This window comes from Peromyscus leucopus, chromosome 6, assembly GCF_004664715.2.
Source record: "Peromyscus leucopus breed LL Stock chromosome 6, UCI_PerLeu_2.1, whole genome shotgun sequence".
Lineage (NCBI taxonomy): Eukaryota > Metazoa > Chordata > Mammalia > Rodentia > Cricetidae > Peromyscus > Peromyscus leucopus.
The window spans coordinates 17,805,528-17,826,999 of NC_051068.1; the positions used below are offsets into that span (position 1 = coordinate 17,805,528).

Sequence of the window (21,472 nt, forward strand, 5' to 3'; positions counted from 1 at the left end):
GAGATATAACCTGTCTTGCTTTAAGAATCAAGAATACTTGTGGGCATGACTTGGCTGTTGTTCGCTCGAACTGACAGTAGTCACGGTAACCTACACAAGACTGGGCCATCTATATCATGTCACAGAACAAGGAGGTGCTCAGAGGCAGAGATCTGTCTAGATCTCTGTGAGTTCAAGGCCACACTGGGAACAGAGTCAGGTGTGGTGGCACACACCCTTAATCCCAGGACTTGAGAACTCATGTCTTTGCTTGGGAAGGACACATGCCTTTAATCCCAGGAAGTGATGGCAGGAAGCAGAAAGGTATATAAGACATGAGTAAGACTTGAGGACCAGGAATTAGAGGCTTTTATTTATTTATTTATTATTATTATTTTTTTGGTTTTTCGAGACAGGGTTTCTCTGTGTAGCTTTGCGCCTTTCCTGGATCTCGCTCTATAGACCAGGCTGGCTTCGAACTCACAAAGATCCGCCTGCCTCTGCCTCCCAAGTGCTGGGATTAAAGGCGTGAGCCACCACCGTCTGGTGAATTAGAGGCTTTCAAGCAGTTCAGCTGAAATCCCTTTTGCGAGAGGACTGAGAGGTTTTCAGTCTGAAGAAACAGGATCAGCTGAGGAATGGAGAGGTGAAGTTGACTGTAGCTTGTTCTATCCCTCTGATCTTTCAGCTTTCACCCCAATATCTGGCTCCAGGTTTTTTTTTTTTTTTTTTGTTTTGTTTTGTTTTTTTATTAATAAGACCTTTTAGCAATTTGTGTTACATAATCCATGTTATCTTGTCCCCCTCAAAACACTATCAGCATTAAGATGCTTACATTAGAAATATCAGGAACTATCATAGTTGACTGCTCTACATCTACTACTTGAGGTGCAAGAGAAGGGAATACGATGTTGAGGTTAACGAAATGCAGGCTGTTCATAGGAAACCACTGTGCTGTCTAAATGCTAAACACTATCTGCTCACGATAGCTCCTTATGAAAACTGCTACTTCAGTGATCTCAGAATGGCAACAGATGACAGGGAAGTCAAACTCAACACAGCTTCTAAAATAAGGCAAAGTATCTTGTGTTTATTAGAAATATTAAAGCCACAACTAATTATTAAACATTAAAGTTAAAATAACTTTTAATTTTTAAATCTTGACACAACTACCACACACACAATGTAATATTATTTAGCTGTTAAGAAAAATGGAATTGTGAAATTTGCAGGTAAATGGATGGAGCCAGAAACAATCATCCTGAGTGAGGTACCCAGACCCAAAAAGACAATCATTACATGTTTTCTCTTATATGCTTTAGATACATGTGTTTCCTTTAGAATACCCACAGAGGTTAGGTGGCTAGTAAGGAACCAGGGAGGAGGAGGGGATCTTCAAAGGAAGGTTGAAATAAAATACAGTGTTATAGCCGGGCGGTGGTGGCGCACGCCTTTAATCCCAGCACTCGGGAGGCAGAGGCAGGCGGATCTCTGTGAGTTCGAGGCCAGCCTGGGCTACCAAGTGAGCTCCAGGAAAGGCGCAAAGCTACACAGAGAAACCCTGTCTCGAAAAACCCAAAAAAAAAAAAATACAGTGTTATATAGGAATAAAGGGGGATTAGAACAGGAGGACTAAATGGGGTGGGGGAGGATGGGAGGATAGAGTACAAGAAAAAGCCATATGGGACTTACTACTGTAGAAGCTTCCTAACACACACACACACACACACACACACACACACACACACACACACACACACACGAGTGGAATACCCCAGTTAGACATAATATGCTACCAAATAAAATCCCCAGTACCAGGAATGGATTTAATCTTTTTGAGTTGTTGGCTTAGTGGGATCCTATAGATTGCACTCCCATCCCAAGCATAACAGAGTATTGCCAATGCTATTGATTATCTTTCACAACTTGATAGTAAGACCCTATTACTGAAGATGCCATCTACTTATGTTATAAAACAAGCAGAAATCTAGCTGGCATTCAACTAGTAGCTTGGTCCCTACTGGTTCGTGTTTATAGTGCTGGAAGGTGTTAAACATGCTCCTGGGAAAGAGAAGAAATCTTCAGTCTCAGCAGCCCCAAACCATGTGCGCTACAATAATGAATCGCCTGCAAGACATGCCCACCGCCTGCAAGACACGCCCACCGCCTGCAAGACACGCCCACTGCTGCAATGGCGGCACAAAACGTTAGGGGGGGGTAGCCAACCACTTTTAAAAAGACTGGCTTTAAGGCCCACTCCATGAGACGGAACCCATACCTGACACTATCAATGAGGCTAAGAACCTTGGTTAGAAAGGTTAATGGGTTCTAGAGGAACCAACGATTATTATCCTGCTAAAGAAACACAGCAATAAAACAACTCCTAATGGCCTATTTATTCCCATACATCAGTGCACTGCTCAATCCTCATCAGAAAAGCTTGCTTTATTTATTTATTTATTCGTTTGTTTATTCATTTATTTATTCGTTTATTTATTTATTTATTTTGCAGTGGATGGTAATTAATGGGAGTGATAACCTCAGGGCAAGATCTCACCCAGATAAATTTTTAATGTAAAGGAACTAAAGAGAAAGGGAATTTAAGAAAAGCTTAGAGCGGATGTGGTGGTACACACCTTTAATCTCAGTGCTGGGAGGCAGAAGCTGGCAGATCTCTGAGTTTGAAGCCAGCCTGAGCTACAGAGCAAGTTTAAGGATAGCCAAACTTACACCACCAAAGGAACCTTGGAAAACAGAAAGCTGGTGAAGATATAATTGAACAAGGAGGCCATGTTCCAGTGCCGGCAAGCAGCAGAACTTGGCCACATGGTTCTGACTTCAGAGTCAAGGATACACAAAGGCATTATGGAACCTGCCTCTGTGACTAAGAAATGCCACTGAGGCCAGGCATGTGTCAGGGGTGTCCCTGAATGAAGTCCAGAGAAGCCACTGTGTGAAGCTGGGAAGCAGAAGCCAGGATTGCTTTGGAGACCTCAAGACCTTAGAGATGCCAGAGTTGTGGAATTATCTGCCATGACTGCTAACAGGGAGTGGAATCAGTCCAAGAGAAAGATGTGTGTTGCAGTCAACAAAGCTGAAAGGAGCTGGAGATCTGAAGAGCGTTTTGATATCAGACATGGAGATGCAGAGTTTGGAGTTCTGGAATGGTAATGTATATCCTGGGCCATTATACATTGGAAGTATGTGATCTGTTTTTTTATTTTGATTTTTATAGGGGATTACAATTAGGAGATTGCATGAATTTCAGAAGAGGCTTTGGACTTTTAAACACTGTTGAGACTGTTATAGACTATAGGGACTTTTGAAGTTGGACTGAATGCATTTTTACATTATCATATGGCTACAAGCTTTGGGGGACCAGGGAGTAGAATGTGATGGTCTGAAAGAAAATGCCTCCCAAAATGAGTGGCACTATTAGGAGGTGTGGCTTTATTGGAGTAGGTGTGGTCTTGTTGGAGGAAGTGTGTCACCGTGGAAGCAGGCTTTGAGGTTTCCTTTGGATCAAGATTTAGAACTCTTGGGCATTGGTGGCGGTGCACGCCTTTAATCCCAGCACTTGGGAGGCAGAGGCAGGCGGATCTTTGTGAGTTTGAGGCCAGCCTGGTCTACAGAGTGAGATCCAGGAAAGGCGCAAAGCTACACAGAGAAACCCTGTCTCAAAGAAGAAGAAAAAAAAAATTTAGAACTCTCCAGAATCATGTCTTCCTGCATGACGCCATATTCCCAGCTGCCATGCTCCCTGCCATGATGATAACGGACTGAATCACTGAAACTGTAAACCACCACCACAATTAAATGTTTTTCCTTTATAAGAGATGCTGTGGTCATTGTGTCTCTTCACAACAATAGACACCCTGACTAAGACACTGGGTCTATCAACCAAACACCAGGTGGCCCCATGCTCTGGAGTAGTCTGTCAAGACAAACTAGACTCTTTGTTCACTTGCTTTTTGTTGTTTTAGGAGAGAGAAAGTGCATGAAGTTTGGTGGATAGGGAACTGGGGGAAGATTTGAGAGGAAGTTGGGAGAAAGGAAAATATGACCAAAATATATTGTATGAAATCCTCAAAGAATAAATAAAACATCTAAATAGGAAAAATGAAAATATTAAATTTTGTAAAAAGTCTTTTTTGTTGTTGTTTTGTTTTCTGGACAGGGTTTCTCTGTGTAGCCCTGGCTGGCCTTGAACTCACAGAGATCCACCTCTCTCTACCTCCGAGTATTGGGATTAAAGGTGTGTGCCACTATTACCCAGCTGAAAAGTCTTAAAAATAAAAATAAGTAAATAAATAAATAAAAGTAGGCATGGGTGGGCGAGGTGGCTCAGCAGGTAAAAACACTTCCTGCTAAACCTGACAACCTGAGTTCAATCCCTAAGACTCACACAGTGGAGAGAGAGGGCCAACTCCCACCATAGTGGAGAGAGGGTGCCAACTCCCACCATGGCACCTGTGCACCCACATACAATACATACAAACACATACAGACATAAAGTAAATAAGATGTAACAAAAAATAAAAATGAAAGCAGGCTTGTCTGAATAATGTAATAATTTAAAAACGGCACTCTCCCCCACGCCCTACCTGTCGTGGTCAATAAAGTGAGTTCTCTGATGGAGTGAGAGCGGTTTGATGTGGTACTGGCGAACCTGACAGGTTTTTGGTTGAATTCTCGGAGTCACATATGCCTGAAGTGTGCCATACTGGCCTTCAATTGAGCGAATCTGATAGCATAAAAAAGTAGAAGTCAGCAACATAAATATATTTTCAGATGTTCACTTAGGTATCAAATACTTAAGTCCAATCTTTCCTGGACTATTCAGAGGAATACAAAACATCTAACAAACACGTCTGTTGCACGAGTGTAGGAAAACTTTAAACGATCCTGGCAGCCTTTAAATGACCACCCTCTAAGTGATCACCATAAAGTATGTTCAGTTGATCTGTCCCAGCTCATCACTCCTACGCCATTTCAAGACAAGGCATCATTCTCAAACAAACTCTGCATAACTAAAAGATGAGTACATAATATACTTAAAGAATCACAAGGCCAGGCGGTGGTGGCGCACGCCTTTAATCCCAGCACTCAGGAGGCAGAGGCAGGCAGATCTCTGTGAGTTCGAGGCCAGCCTGGTCTACAAAGCGAGTTCCAGGAAAGGCACAAAGCTACACAGAGAAACCCTGTCTCGAAAAACCAAAAAAAAAAAAAAAAAGAATCACAAGAAAAATGGTTAAAAACTTGGCACTTTTGCCAAATAGAAAAATAAATTTTTGAAATAATTAAAACTAAATTAGAATACTTTACTTTCTCAGACTTGGGGATTATAGAGAGATATTGTTACAAATCTGTTCACAGAAATAGATGTTTCCAGGAAGTAAGTAGAGAAGCATATTATAAACCAATCACATCCAGACTGGGAAATCCTTCATTTCCGATATTTTGAACATGGCTGGTTGGAGCTGGTGAGAGGTCAAACACCATGAAAGAAACGACGTACTAAACTGCAGAGATTTCACTCAGAGCAGTGCTGGAGATGTGCAGCCTCTTCTGCCTGCCCTGACACAACTCCAGTAACTGCTATATGGAGACCATAAATGGATAAATATGTAAAAATGAACCAGCAGAATTTACACATTATATTTCATAATAATAATTATTGTCAAATTTTGTTTGAAAATACTATTATAGTTACATCTTTTTTAAAAAAGAGCACTCTTTTTTTTTTTTTTAAGACAGGGTTTCTCTGTGTAGCCCTGGCTGTCCTGGAACTTGTTCTGTCGACCAGGCTGGCCTTGAACTCAGAGATCTTCCTGCCTCTGCCTCCCAAGTGCTGGGATTAAAGGCATGAGCCACCATGTACTGGTTTAGTACTCATCTCTTAAATATGATGAAATACTTACATATGAAATATAAATACATTGTATTTGCTTCAAAGTGATTTTAGGTGGCAAGATTGCCATGGTTGATCAGCATGCTTAGAATTTCCATAACAGAAAACCAGCAAAGCCGGGCATGGTGGCACACATTACAATTGTAATCCCAGCACTTGGGAGGCTAACCTCCAAAGTTCAGGTTCAGCCTGGGCTATAAAGTAAGACCAGATCTCATCCCCACCACCCTTCTCCCTGACAAAATGAAAGAAAACTAGGAAAAAAATTGTATTTGGAAGAAGAGCAATATTTTTAGAGACCGTTACTGACTACAATTTTAGAGATGATTGAGTACTATCAACAGATACAGATGCCAGGATGAACTAAAACCCAACTGCTCATTTTGAAGGTGTTACTTCAAAATGATTCATTTCACAGAGAATTTATATGCAGGGAAATGACATCACCTATAAGATACACCAAAGAAAAAGAAAGTTTGAACATTCAGAAATAAAGGTAATAAGGCTGGAGAGATGGCTGAGTGGTTAAGACCATGTATTACTCTTCCAAAGGTCCTGAGTTCAGTTCCCAGCCACCCATGTTAGGTGGCTCACAACTGCTCCAACTCTGCTCCAGGGCATCTAATGTCCTCTTTCGTTGTTTGAATCTTAGATGGTCTTTTAATAAAAAAACTCAGAGCCAGATATCAGGGTGAAAGCTGAAAGATCAGAGAAGCAGAACAGCCAGCCACTAGTTCTTAACCTCTATGAAATCCTTAGTCTAAAGGTGTGTGCCACCACTGCCTGACCTCTATGTCTAATCTAGTGGCTGGCTCTGTCCTCTGATCCTCAGGCAAGTTTATTAGGGTACACAATGTATCACCATACTCTTCTGCCCTTAGTGAGCACGCACACACACACACACACACACACACACACACACACACACACACACACACAGTTAAAACCCAAAACTTGTAAAAATTGTTCTTGAGCATCAAAAAATAAAAATAAAATGGAAATAAGGGCAATTCCAACAATTTTTTTTTTTACCTTGAGCTCCAGCCTGGTGGTATTTGCCTGGCACCGATAAGTAGCAAGAAGAAAGTTGTCGTTTGACTGGAAGAATTTAAAGTGTAGAAACAAAAAAACCATCAATCATACTGTTTGCTATTTACTTGAATAACTATCACTAAAAAAATAAGGGCTTAGGAGGAACAAAGGAGACAGCGAGAAGGGGACCATATATTGAAAGTGATGTGTGGAGAGGATTATATTTGTCTTTCTATTTTTTTTAAATATTTCAAATCTCCACAATAAGTATTCTTTCTTAAGAAGCCATAGTCCCACAAACAATCTCTTCTTTTCTTTCTTTCTTTCTTTCTTTTCTTTCTTTCTTTCTTTCTTTCTTTCTTTCTTTCTTTCTTTCTTTCTTTCTTTCTTTCTTTCTTTCTTTCATTTATTTATTTTGGTTTTTTGAGACAGGGTTTCCCTGGCTGTCCGGGAACTAACTCTGTAGATCAGGTTGGCCTTGAACTCAGAGATCTGCCTGCCTCTGCCTCCAAGTGCTGGGATTAAAGGTACCTGGCTAGAAACAAGTTTTAAATTAGCATGAAATAATCTTTTCAAATAATTCCACAGTGATGTAAATAAAGCAGGTTAATTGCTTCTTGTTTAGGACAGGGCACCTTGCATCCCAGTGGTACAGCTATGTAACCAAGCATAGCCTAGAACTTCTGACCCTCCTGTTTCCTCCAGAGTGTTGAGGTCACAGGTATAAACCACCATGCCAGGTTAAGGGAGTGCCGGGCATGAGCCCTGGGCTTTGTTTATGCTAAGCAAGCACTCTGCCAACTGAGCTACATCCCCGGGCCCCACACGGGTTACTTTATCAGAGCAAATTCAGAATAAAAGTATTTAAATTTATACCTCTTGTTTCACTGGGCAGGTGTGAGACAAGGTAACCACTACATACCAAGGATAACCTTGAGCTCCTACCACCTCCAAGTGCTGGGATTACAGGTGTGAACCACAATGACCAGTTAATTGGATTTGTTTTCATATAAGCAGGCTCTTTATGTTTACTCACAAACAACATATGACAAATCATGTATCAGTGACATGAATGATTTAAAATTTTTTCTCTTAACCAGAAGAAAATCTTACTATGAGATTATATCTAAAATAAGATCATCTGCTGGGTGTGGTAGTGCACAGCTCTAATCCCAGCACTCAGGAGCCAGAAGCAGACAGACCAGAGTTTGAGGCCATCCTGGACTATATAGAGGGTTTCGGCCAGTCCAGCCAGGTATTCAGTGAGATTCTGCCCAAGCGGTGAAGAAATAAACAAAATTAGCCCCTCATACCTTACATAACTATCCACTTTTTCTTAACCTGTTTTCATTTTTTTTCTTGTTTTTCTTTGGTGGTTCTGGGGATCATATCCAGGACCTTACACATGCTAGGCAAGCATTCTACCACTGAGTTACAGCCCCATCCCTATTACTCCCTTTAAAAATAAGCACGTGACTACCTAATCTCTCCTATGGTCTGCCTTCTCTATTACCTCTAATCTGGGCTTTACCTTGTCCCTAAATTCTCTTCAGGGGTCATACCTTGCTCTGAAACTGCCGTCTGCCAGTACTAAACAGAAGGAAGTGGTACGGGAGGCATGTCCCCCAGTCCTAGCACAATCTAATCACAGGTACTCCACAGAGTGAGGGCACAACAAAAGGCCACTGAAGGATGGCTTTCTGTAAGCATCCAAGAAACCCAGAGTGTACCAGAAAGAACAGATATGTACTAATAATGTAGGGAAGTGCAAAACTATAGCATTTTCAAGAAAAAACGTTCAAAGACGTTTTTGCCACAATAACTGTTTGTGAAAGGAGAGGTAGCACCATGTAGCGGTAAGCTGGGGATCAATTAAGAGCTGAAACATAGAAAGACTTCTATGCACAATGAAGACCTAGACCTCAGCCAGCAGGAAACAGGAATCTTTAATAGGTTGTGAGAAATGATTCAGTGACATTTGCACTTTTCGAAGACCTCTCTGGTGGTGTCAGCCAAGTCCTGCGGTGAGTGGCAAGACTTCAGGCAGAGAAGCTAGGGTAAGTTGTGTAGCAGGACACGGGAGGGCCAAGGGTGAGTTAGCAGACAGGAAGCAGGATGAGTGCAGGGAAGAGGGGTCAGGACAGTCTAGGACAGGACCTAGGAGCGTAGGGCGGGGCCTCAGGGGCATAGGGCGGGGGCTCGGGGTCAGGACATCTGAGGAAAGGGAAAGGACATAAGCAGACTGTACGAGAAAAGCCAGTAAGGGGATGATGGAGACAGCAGTTTCAAACCCTGGCAGCACTTACAGACTTCACTCTAAACAGTGCAACAAAACCGAGACGCGAAGAGTTTTTTGTTTGTTTTTAACTTACCTCTGTGTCACAGCTGCTAAAACTCACAACAGCAGAATTCTTATCCACATCAAGTAGATCTATTGGGACATCACTCTACAGCAAATATTTAAAAACAAAATAGGTTCAGAAGGAAAACCTAAAAGTATACCCAAAATGTGTACTCTGATTCTCCCTAGTTCTGGTTCATATCTTCAAGTTTGAGAGTGTGAATGGTTTTAATTTACACTCCTCCTTCCCGGGTGCTGTCTGAGACAAGCTCTCACCATGCACCCTCTACATGTAGACCAGGCTGGCCTTGAACTCACAGAGATATGCCCACCTCTGCCTCTCCATTGCTTGGATTAAAGGAGCACTTCACTCCTGGCTTCTCAATTTGTAAAAAGGGTCTCACCAGGAGTCTGGCCTCAAAACCTGGGATCCTCCTTAGGCTTTTGAGTGTGGGATTATGGGTGTGCAATACCATGCTCAGGCAATGGTTTATATTTCTAGAAAGTAAGTTCAATAAAGAAAAAAAATTTATGATCATCTATTCTTTGATATTTGGCTTATCAGAAATCAGAGAACAATCTCTCTTATCTCCTTAAAGAATAATCTTCCTGTTTTTGCTTTTATTAGTGAAAAGATGTTACCATGGGCTTTAATCATGAAGTTATTCTGATTATATCAGTTATATGTGTGTAGTGTATGGGTGTCTTCCTTGGTTATTTTTCACCTTAGTTTTTGAGACAGAGTCTCCACTAATCCACTTAGCTAGACTAGACCAGCTGACCAGAAAGCTCCAAGGATTTACCTGTCTCTGCCTAGTGCTGGGACTACAGAGCCAGAGAGCCACCTGTGGACCAAACCCGAGTCCTAATGCTTTCGTGGCAAGCGCTTTGGCAACCGAACCGTCTCTTTAGCTGACAGCTCACTTTTATCCAGTGGAATTTCATCTGTTACACAATCATTTGGTCGCCTCAGCAGAGACGTTTCTAAGAGAAAACTGCTGCTGCCCTGGAGTGCATGAGACTGGAGCTCCTAGTGTGGTTCAGTGTGGCAGCCTGTGAGCTAACACAATGAAAGAAGGCTTCCTCTATTTAATTAATAATCTGATTCTTTATTGTATCTTTTGGGCAGCTAAATTGTGTTCTTCCAATTTAATACCCTCCCATTTTTATGAGTTTTTCATCTAATTTTCCATCTCTCCTTTTCTATTTCATGTCTATATTCCAATTTTAATAAATAAACCAAAAAACAGTTGTGAGTTACCTAGTAATATCCCTAAAATCACCCCCTTGAGATTAGCTACTTTGCCTCTGGTCTATCTGGAATCTGCTGGGTTAATAAGTAAGATATCATCTTAGTATCTCGAGATTCAGAAAATGCTTTTACAAAGGACTAAATATTGGACTCTTCCCTGCTTTTTTTTTTTTGAGACAAGGAAGGTCTCACTCTATAGTTCAGAATGGCCTCAAACTTGTAGCCGTCCTCCTGCCTCAGCCTTGTGAGTGCTAAAATTACAGGCCAAGCCCTGGCACCTAGCATATATTGGGGTTTTCTAAGCCACATTAGGTTAAGATTCTCCCAGGGGGAGGCCAAAGAAGGGAATCCTGTTGTTCCTTCTATTTATCCTGGACACTGAAGTTCACACATCTTTGGTTATTGAGTATACAATAAATAAAAGGTAAAGATATAACTCAAATAACTTATAGGTAAATTGACTACCTAACAGAAGATGAAGAATCTGCAAACATTTAAAATTACTGTCTAGAATTAAAAGTGTTTGTTAATAATAAGGGTACATGACTGGTTTGCAAAAAACAAAAACAAAACAAAACACAAAAAACCCAGATCTAGCCTAAAACTAAGAAGCTAGGCATTGTGCTTACCTGTATTAAGACGTTATCTATTGCAGTCTGCACCTCTAAAACAAGGCTGTAGCTGGCATCATCTTTATTCAATGTGAACTTGTCATTTATACTAAAGGAAGGAACTGTTGACTTCGCTTTGCTTGACTGTGAAGACTGTTGGTAGTTTTCTCTTTCCTGCAGTACCTTAAACTGCAGATGTTCTAACTCACTCCTGCAGGAAAATACACACACTCTTATCACCCACAGACACTTGAGATCCCTACAGTGTGCACAAACGTGTGAGGTGTTTCATTTTTGAGAAGCCAGGCTCATAGGCTGAGCTAGAACTGTTTCATACCAATAGGAACATGTTTGCATCTATGACTGACCAAATCATTCTACATCATTTATCATTGATCCAAAAACTGAAACATCTACTCAGCCCAATAGCAATATTACTAATAGAGCTGTATCAAGACTGTGAATTACCAACTCCACCCATGATCATGGCGACAGTTGTAGACGGCACTGATCAGAAGAGAAGCTGACACAGTCAACCACACACAGGAGACCTAACGAAAAAGACTAAAGCGTGCAGCCAGTCAGCATGAACTTCTCTATAAGTTAGCAAGGCAAACACACAAAATAGGAAGGAGGCTGCAGAATGTTCACATTTGGAAGAGACAGGATGGTTAGGAACCAGTGGCACCACTGGAGTTCCATCAAACGTTGGAGCAGATTCTCTGAGTATTGTCAAGGGGTGTTTCTGTTAAAGGCTACGTGCAAATGAAGTACTGGGGCAACATGAAAGTTAGCCCAAATTTAGGGGAAAGGTCTGAGAAGATTTAATGGGATGCATGCATAAATCAAGGAAAATATTAACTTATCCAAGAAATATTTACTCATCAATATTACATACTTACTGCAGTGTTCTATGTGCTGGTTGAACAAAAGAATATATTTATAATACAGCTTATATCCTATTGTGATAGAGAAGGGGAAGATTGGTTATAAAAGAAAGGTATTTGGGGCAAGAGAGATGGCTCAGCTGTTAAGATCACTGGCTGCTCTTTCAGAGGACTTGAGTTCAATTCCTAGCAACTACATGGCAGCTCACAACCGTAACTCCAGTTCCAAGGGATCTGATAGTCTCTTCTAGGTATACTGAGTTTCTAACATAGCAGTCAGTCACTAACTCTAGTTGGTATTTTTTGAAGAAGTATGTGTGTGGTATACATGTGTGCATACATGTTCACAGGCATGTGGATGCACTGTGTGTGTGTGCTTACGTGTGTGGAGGCCAGACGTTGGTGTAGGGCCTTCCTTGGTCACACTCTCTACTTTACTTATCAAGGCAGGGTTTCTCATTGAACCTGGATTTGTAAATTGCAGTTAGTCTAGCTAGCTAGTCAATTCCAAGGGTCCCTCATCTGTCTCCTGAGTGTTGGGATTATAGGCAGACCACACCTGCCCAGCTCTTTACATGGGCACTGGGAATTTGAACTCTGGTCTTCATGGTTTCCTAGCAAGTGAGTCATCTCACTATTTCCTTATTGCAGGAACTAGGATACCCTGAATAAATCTGGCACAATTAGCTTGTGTAATGCTTTCCTAATGCTCTTTATAAACAAGATCATTCAACTAATACTTGTGGCATCTGTTGCCTTAAAAGTTCCTATAGCCTTCAACTGCCACCAAAACACGTGAGCTCCTACTTCCCTAGGAAGTTAGCAAGGGCTACAATGGGTGCCCAGTCAATAAAAGTTTTATCAACTTCCATTTCCTTATTGTATGTGAGCATGAGGTCAACTTTTCACAGGACATATCGAATTGAAAGGGCCATGAAAGCAATGTCAGCATTGAAGGGAGTCAGCATTATTCAGGTCCAGCAAGAGAATTTGACAGATCAGAAGGATTCACAGGAACAGTCAACATCAGAGTGAATGAAAAAAAAATCTAGTAACTTCTGTTCATTTATTTGTAATGCGCTGAAAAACAGAAGCAAACATTTTAACTACCTATAGCTAAGTAAAAAAAAAAATGCAATTCTGGATCAATAAATCAAGAGAGACCAATGCACCAAATGGGTGTGGTACAGCACACCTGGACCCAGCATCTGGATAAGTAAGTCAAGAGAGACCAATGCACCAAATGGATGTGGTACAGCACACCTGGACCCAGCACCATGGAGGCAGAACCAAGAGGATCAGAAATTCAAGGTCATCTTCAGCTACAGAATAAGTTAGAGAGCAGCTTGGGCCATGAGAGACCTTGTTCCACAAAACAAAAACAAAAACAAAAAATATCTGGGCTGTGGTGGCATACGTCTTTAATCCCAGCACTCGGGAAGCAGAGGCAGGTAGATCTCTGTGAGTTCAAGGTCAGCCTGGTCTACAGAACGAGATTCAGGACAAAACTACACAGAGAAACCCTGTCTTGAAAAACTAACCAAACAAACAAAAACTCAAACAAACACAAAAAAAGAATAATGCATAGGGAAGGTATTTTTCAAACTCAAAAGATTAATCAACACTTACTGCTAATTTTGTCAGGTATATAAATTTTTATGAAATGTATCATTCCGACCAATAAAATTAAGCAAGCGAGCCTATGCTTAGTATGAAGGGACAAGTGCAAACTTTGATGAGATGGAAACAGATAAATGTTACCGTAAAGAAGAAATTTTATTCTGCATTTCCTGGTTAAGTTTTAGCTCTTCTCCTGGTCCACTTTCCTTATGAGTGGGCTCTGTTGTCAACCCTGTAATCCAGCCTGTAAAGATGAGTTACAATCACACTTAGTGCTGTGTGTAAAAGCTGGTAACAGAACCCCCAATTACACTCCCCTCTGTCCACCATCATCAACCTAACTTAGCCCTACAGTTTCTTAGAAAATGGAACAAAGATTTCAAACTAAATAATATTTACATCGTAAAGGAAGTACTTAAGCATTTCATGACACTATTTTTTCCTTGAAGTACTGCAATCTTTCTATTCTTATAAACCTCAGTTTTCAAGTGTGGTATTAAGTCAGTATATTATAGCAAATTCAAAAGTAGCTGAAAAACAGAATTAGCTGTTACTAATTATTGTCATTGAAATTCTGCATTCAAAAGACTACTATGAAAATACAAAAACTATCTCTTTGAAATTAAGTTGGTTTTTTTTTGTTTGTTTTTTGTTTTTTTTTTCCCCGGAGCTGAGAACCAAACCCAGGGCCTTGAGCTTGCTAGGCTAGTGCTCTGCCACTGAGCTAAATCCCCAACCCCGAAATTAAGTTTTGTTTTTTCTTTTTTCTTTTTTTTATAAGAAATGCATTAGGCCAAAATGTCTCAATTTTAGCAAATACTTCTCTTTAAATTGAAGAATATAATTTAATTTACTAGAGACAGGCAAAGCACTCTTCAAAATATCTAATGTTAGATCCAACACAGGGGCCCTACACATTTGAGGCAATAAAACCACTGAGCTATGTCCCCAGTCATTTTCCCTTTTTTTAAAAATATTACATTTATTTAGACAGGTGGTAGGGGGTGAGGGGTAAATATGCCAGGGCACATGAGTGAAAGAAGTCATACAATTTGCAGACATTGGTTCTTTCCCTCTCCCACATGGGATCTGGGGATGGAACTCAGTTGTCAGGCTTGGCAAGCACATACATCATATACTTCATGTCACACACACACACACACACACACACACACACGTAAAATAAATAAAATTAATAAAAAAATAACTTTATTAAATCTAGCTTTTTTTTTTTTTCATTATTCTTCAACTGCCCACCATCATTACCTTACCTGAATACGTGGCCAGCACAATTTCATCATAACCATCTTTCCCTACACAGCCACCCTGGATCGATGTAATGCTTTCAGACAACATCTAAAATAAATGTAAGACCATCCGCTTCATTAATATTTCAACATTTCAAAGACATGTTCAAGTAAGCTGTAAAACCTCTCTTCCTGTCTCCAGATACTCAACACATATTTAGTGTATATTCATCATGTGCAGACACTGAGATAAGGAAAGATCTGAACAAATGCTAGAAAATTCCAGCACTTTTAAATATAGGAAAGAAGATTCAAAATAACTAGTATGTTTGTAACACCCAGTATCACCATCTAGAAAACAAAGCTTTTTCTATAAAGAAGGAAGGTTTGGTCAATTATATGAACAAAACAGCTAGTAAATTTAGTCTAGTCTATGAATTTCTTCAGAGGGTTTTTTTTTCTTTAATGAAAAAAACTATGCTTTGTTGTATGTTTGTAACTTAACTTCTAGAATTTTTATTATAACCTCATGGAAGTTAAAATATTTTAAAATAAAACCATGGTATTTAAAAATCATACCCAGTCAATCTAAATACCAGATATATATATATATATATATATATATATATATATATATATATATATATATAAATTTATATATACAATCACTGACATTGAAAGTAAGAGATATCAGTTAGAATAACTGAATGTAACAGAAATGTTACATTGTTCCTTTTTCTTCTTGAACTTTTATTTTACCATTCATTATAACTGTAAATATATATGTATGTAGATGTATGTCTAAGTGTGTGAGCATGCATGCTACAGTGTGAATGTGGAGGTCAGAAGACAAACCCAAGGAGTCATTTCTCCCCTTCTTCCCTTTCCACCTTACAGGACTGGGGATTGAAATCCATTTGCCAGGCTGTGTGGTGAGCACCTTTACCCACTAAACTATCTTGCTGGCTCCTCTTCTTTTAAAAATAAAAAATTTCGTGTGTATGTTTGCTTGCATGTGCATGATGTGTGTCAACTTTTATTTTCACTCCACTTTCCCTACATACTTTCCCTACATTCTTGTAATACACTCTAATGTACTTATATAATATAATTAGATGGAATCCTTTAACATATATTTATTTATTTGTATGGGGAGGGGAGTAGTATGTGCATGTGAGTACAAGTCCACAAGAAAGCCTGAAGCCTCAGACCATCTTGGAGCCAGAGTTACAGCATCAACATGCATGGTGGGAATAAAACTCGGGTCCTCTTCAAAAGCTCTTAACAATTTAGCAATCTCTCAGTCCAGTATGGGATTATTTTACATTTATCTATAACCAAAAGCTTATGTTGAAATTACTTTCTCTAAAACCCATATCTGGCACCATTACTGGGCCAAGAATCTATAGTTAGACAGGTCCTGGCCTTAGCGAGACCCTACCCTTACACCTGCTGCTAAATGGGACACAGCATGAAACTGACTCCTACTGACTTATCAATGCATCTCTCAATCTCATCCGAGCAGCTTCGATTTGTGGCAGATGGTGATTAACACCGAGAGCCACAACCAACCAAGGTGCAGAGGACAAGAGACTGGAGTGCTCAGGCACAAACACACCACCAAGGCTCAGAGGACATTTCAGAAGAGGACAAAAGAGTGTAAGAGCCAGAAGCAGTGAGTGATTAAAAGAAAACATCTACTGGACACAGCAGGGCAGCTGCATATAAGAATTCATAGTAGTTGTGATAGTACGCACAAAACTTGTGCGAGCCCAAGCCAGACCAAATCTCAGCACGAAGAGGGGAACTGGGCACACAATCCCAGCCAGACACGGAACCATTGGCAGAAAAAGCACATCATGAACCAATACTGTCATATACTTTGAAGCCTGAACTATTTCTTTGGCTTTTGTTTGTTTTGTTTTGTTTTGGAGATAGGGTTTCTCTGTGTAGTTATGGCTCTCCTGGAACTCACTCTGTAGCCCAGGGAACTCAGAGATCCATCTGCTGGGATTTAAGGGTGTGTGTGCCACCGCACCTGGCTCTAAACTATTTCTTAAATCTTACATAGTAAGATGACTTTTTTCAGTAAGAAGAACAAGTTTGAACCACATCTGTAAAATAGTCAACTGTGTAATGTTTTAATTTCCACACAGCCTCCTCTGCAACACACTTTGTGGACACTATTATCTGAAGCAGCCTCAGGGAACATGTGGATACCCACAGGAGCTTCTGAGGTAAGAGGTGACTACGGCTAACTCCTCTGCTTCTCTGATCTTTCAGCTTTCACCCTTGATATCTGACTCCAGGTTTTTATTATTAAACCAATTAGAATTTGCACTACAGTTTTTATATACCAGAAAAATAAATTAATAAATAATAAATTGAAAAAAGTAGGAGAAAAAAGATTGTATGTATGCCCGAATGCTTGTCTATGTTGGCTCTATATGTTTTAATTACATTAAACATTTCTGAACTAAAATACCTTTACCTGGCATTTATTCTTTTCTAAGAAAGCTGGTCCTAAGGTGTCCAGAAGCCAGACCATCATTACTCCTCTGCTTAAAGGTGGTTCCTATGGAATCCTAACTGTATGACGTTCATGTGTATGCTCTTACTACCTTAAAACAATCTCATCAATGAAAACCAAACCTTTAAGTGTTTCCCCTCTACTGTGTTATTATGAGTCATAGAAAGTAGAATAAAATATTTAATACCTAAGAAATTAAAAATTATATTCAAGAGTGATACTGAAAAGGAATTTATTATTCAGCTTAAAGGCAGTACTCTGCCACTAAAACATAAAAATAGACTAGAGATTTTGATAATGGCAATATTTTTACAAGTATTTATTTATCTATTTGCCCAATGGGTTGAACCTAGGGCCTGGTGCATTGTATTGGAAAGTATTGACCACTGTGCAATATCCTGGTCCTCTTAGTTTCTGCTTTGGGACAGTCTCACTAAAGCTGCTTACTCTTCAAGACAGGCCTTGAATTTGTGATTCTCCTGCCTCAGCCAGAGTTGCTGGGATTTAGAGGCCTCACCACCAGGTCAGGATAGAGCAACAACAAAAAAAGCAATATTTTGCTATGTTTGGATTTACTAAAATTCAAACTCTCAATAATCTCTACAACAATGGACATATAGTAAGTATACAGTCTTTTGTCTTCCTTCTAGTTTATAGTATTAGGGATAGAACCAGGACTTTATACACAATTGGCAAGGCCTCCACCACTAAACTACAGCCCCAGTCCCCACACAAATCGTTCTAAATGAATTTACCTGATCATATCGCAGCACGGGCTCATTTGCATTCTCAAAACTGTACACTTCCACCACTCCATCATCTCTCCCAACAAGTAAATCTTTAACCCCATCACCCATGATATCAAAGCTGTCAATACACAAGATACCTATGAAAAAGGGGGAGGTGTAAGCAAGGAGGGTGATGAGTTTAAAAACTAATAGATATGCAAGAGAATATATACATGTATTCATATATTTTCATGCTACATAGTTATGAAAATTTTATATAGTAACGAAAAAGAACAACTGCACATAATTGGGTATTTTTCCCCCTCTTTTCCACCTATATTCATTGATTTCCAAAGCTTTAGATACAATTTATACAGCAATGGACCTCCATTGACATTTGCCTTTAGCTCGGCTTCTCAGTAAGCCCCAGGCTCTTATGGTCAACTTGGTACCTTCCTGTGCACATGGGCATCTCAAACTGCTCATGCCCCTAGTCCAATTCTTTAATGTCTTCACTGCCCTGCATCAGTACTGCTCTCACTCTCCAGGCTTCCTCAGTTTTCAGTAAATTACGCCTCTGATGCATAGGCTAAAGAATTCTAGGCTATATCTCTGATATCATTCTTCTCACTCTCTGTATCAAATCCTCTACCTCCATATACATACTTCCATTATAGTAAGGATGAACCAGGATGCTCTGGACCATAATAAATCATGGTGACTACAACACCATCAAAGTGGTATCTATGTTTCCAATGTGGATGTTTCTTCCCAAATCCATTCTCTATGCAAATCTACTTTGCTTCTTTTTAGTGAATTTGATCATGTCACACCTTCCACATACAAATCTCCTCGGACTTCCCACTGCACTCTAATTAAAATTCACTCTTCCCAGGCTTCAGGCCTGCAGTTTGGTCCTTCTCCTCTAACGTCTCCTCAGGCCACATTACTGTGTTCAGCCACACTGGTCCTTCTACGGTTCCCCAATGAATCAATCTCACCTCTGTCTCAAGGGCTTTGCAATTCTTTTTTCCTCCTCTTACAATACTATTTCCCCCAAATCTTCTCAACTCAGATTTACCTTTTCTAGAGCACTTTCTCTGATCACTGAGTCTAGAAGAAGCTGCTTCCATCATCACACTGCCATACACTAACTCACTGCATTCTCTTCAGATGGCCTCGTGAGTGATCACACACATCATTCATTGGCTCTTTGTTTCCCCAGCAAGTATTTGCTAAGGGATAAATGAACAGACAAACAAATATCCTGTACATATAACAGCCATCTCACTACCTCCCAAGTTAGGTATAAATTCTTGGAAATTTATAAACTCTTTAGAAAATAGGAATAGTCTCTGACCCACTACTACATTCTTTACATCCCACCAAACGTCTCAGATTCCAGTTAAGTCTCTATTCCAGTGGGGTTTAACATGGAATAATGGAGATTAACCTATATGTCTATCCCAAACTACAAGTAGCATTTTTTTAATATATATTTTTAAAAGATTTATTTATTTATTATTATGTATACAGTGTTCTGTCTGCACATATCCCTGCAGGCCAGAAGAAGGCACCAGATCTCATTACAGATGGTTGTGAGCCACCATGTGGTTGCTGGGAATTGAACTCAGGACCTTTGGAAAAGCAAGCAGTGCTCTCAACCTCTGAGCCATCTCTCCAGCCCAGCATTTCTAATTTTAAAAATTATATCTATAATATAATAGATGCTATAAACAAATAGTAGATAAGTCAGAGGTGTCTCTGTGAATCACAAAGCCTGCTATATAATCTAACCAAATAAAACGGAATAAATTGCATACTCTATTTTATTAAATAATTGTTGAAATTTCATAATCTGAACTAGACTGAAAAACGTACCTCCCCGCTTTTTGTCATTTCGAATTTCCCATTTGTGTATGGGCTTGGATGTGGTGATCTGAATAAGCCCAAGCTTTCCATCTGATGTACCAAACAGAAGGCCTTCTCCAGAGTCACCTAAGGAAAATTAAAGGGAACATATGAACACTAGATCTTAAAAAAAAATTAACATAAAACTCTCACTTTTCAGATATTACATAAAGCCAAGAAACTTAATTTGGGAAAACTTTTTAAAGAGAAAAATAGTGTGTGTGTGTGTGTGTGTGTGTGTGTGTGTGTATCAAGACATCATATGATACTACCATTCATATGTAGTTTTTTTATATGTCAGAAAATAAATTAATAAAAAAATAAATTTCATGTATGTCAGAATGCTTGCCCATGTTGGCTTTATACCTTTTAACCACATTTAAAATTTCTGACTATGATTCATTTCCCTGGCATTTCTTTTCTAAGAAAGCTGGTCCTGAAAGCTAGACTATCATTACTCTTCTGTTTCCAGGTAGTTCCTATGGAATCCTAACTATATGATGTTCATGTCTACACTCTTATTACCTCAAAGCAACAATCAATGAGAAGCAAACATATAAATGTTCCCCTCTACTGTGCTGTTATGATTTGTAGAAATTAGAATAAAATCATCACCATGTGGTCACAAGGTAAAGCGCATTACCTACATCTAATTTCAAGATGAGGAAGTTCAATAATACATTACTGAGCAGGCAAGTGAGCAGAGGTGAACACACTTAATTCTGCTACATTCTGTACACATCTTTCTGTTTTTACTTAATAATCTTCACACTCATAACTGACAGTGATATTGAAATCTGATTACCACCATCTCCATTATGTAGAGCTAAGACAGTCGGTGGACCAGGAACTTCAATTTCATATATCACATCAGATCCCTGAAAGAAAACAAGAATTATAAAAGCTGAAACTAAAACAAAAAACAAATAAAACTTCAAAAAAATATGGAAATCATGGAAAACATCAATATCTAAGTCTATTAACTCATAAAACATTTAAAAGTACTTTAAGAAAGATCATAAATATAAATATATTTGTCAATAATTTTACATATACTAACACATTGAAAATGAAATGTATATATACACACCAAGGAGAAAAATACATAATATATTCTCTACTTTCAATAGTTTATATTTTTTAAATTTGAACTTTATTATGAAAAAAACCATAATTAACCAGATCCAAAAACCGAACAACTCAATGAACTTCTAGACAGAGGAGCCAACAGTTTTTATCTTTAATGTGCTGTCTATCTGAAAACCATATACTGGTAAACCTCTTTCAAAGCTCTCCAGGAACAAGTGTTATTTCTTCTGTCTTCTCTAGTGTTAACTGGTGTGTAAGACAGAATAATTTCAAAACCCTGAGCACACCCAAAGTCACTTCCTAAGGAAATCCTGGCCTTGTCTTTTGGTAGTCC

General features: G+C 39.4%; 1 protein-coding gene across 1 annotated transcript in view; it reads right to left on the minus strand.

Annotated features, from left to right (window-relative positions):
• Window positions 1-21,472, minus strand: part of Bbs7 (Bardet-Biedl syndrome 7) — a 36,393-nt gene that overhangs the window by 7,471 nt on the left and 7,450 nt on the right. Inside the window, exons 6-14 of the mRNA XM_028889842.2 lie at window positions 20,855-20,927; window positions 20,020-20,136; window positions 18,166-18,296; window positions 14,905-14,989; window positions 13,775-13,877; window positions 11,145-11,337; window positions 9,295-9,369; window positions 6,923-6,988; window positions 4,584-4,723 (exon numbers count right to left, since the gene is read on the minus strand). Coding sequence (XP_028745675.1) covers window positions 4,584-4,723; window positions 6,923-6,988; window positions 9,295-9,369; window positions 11,145-11,337; window positions 13,775-13,877; window positions 14,905-14,989; window positions 18,166-18,296; window positions 20,020-20,136; window positions 20,855-20,927 — 983 coding nt within the window. The remainder of the gene's footprint in view (window positions 1-4,583; window positions 4,724-6,922; window positions 6,989-9,294; window positions 9,370-11,144; window positions 11,338-13,774; window positions 13,878-14,904; window positions 14,990-18,165; window positions 18,297-20,019; window positions 20,137-20,854; window positions 20,928-21,472) is intronic.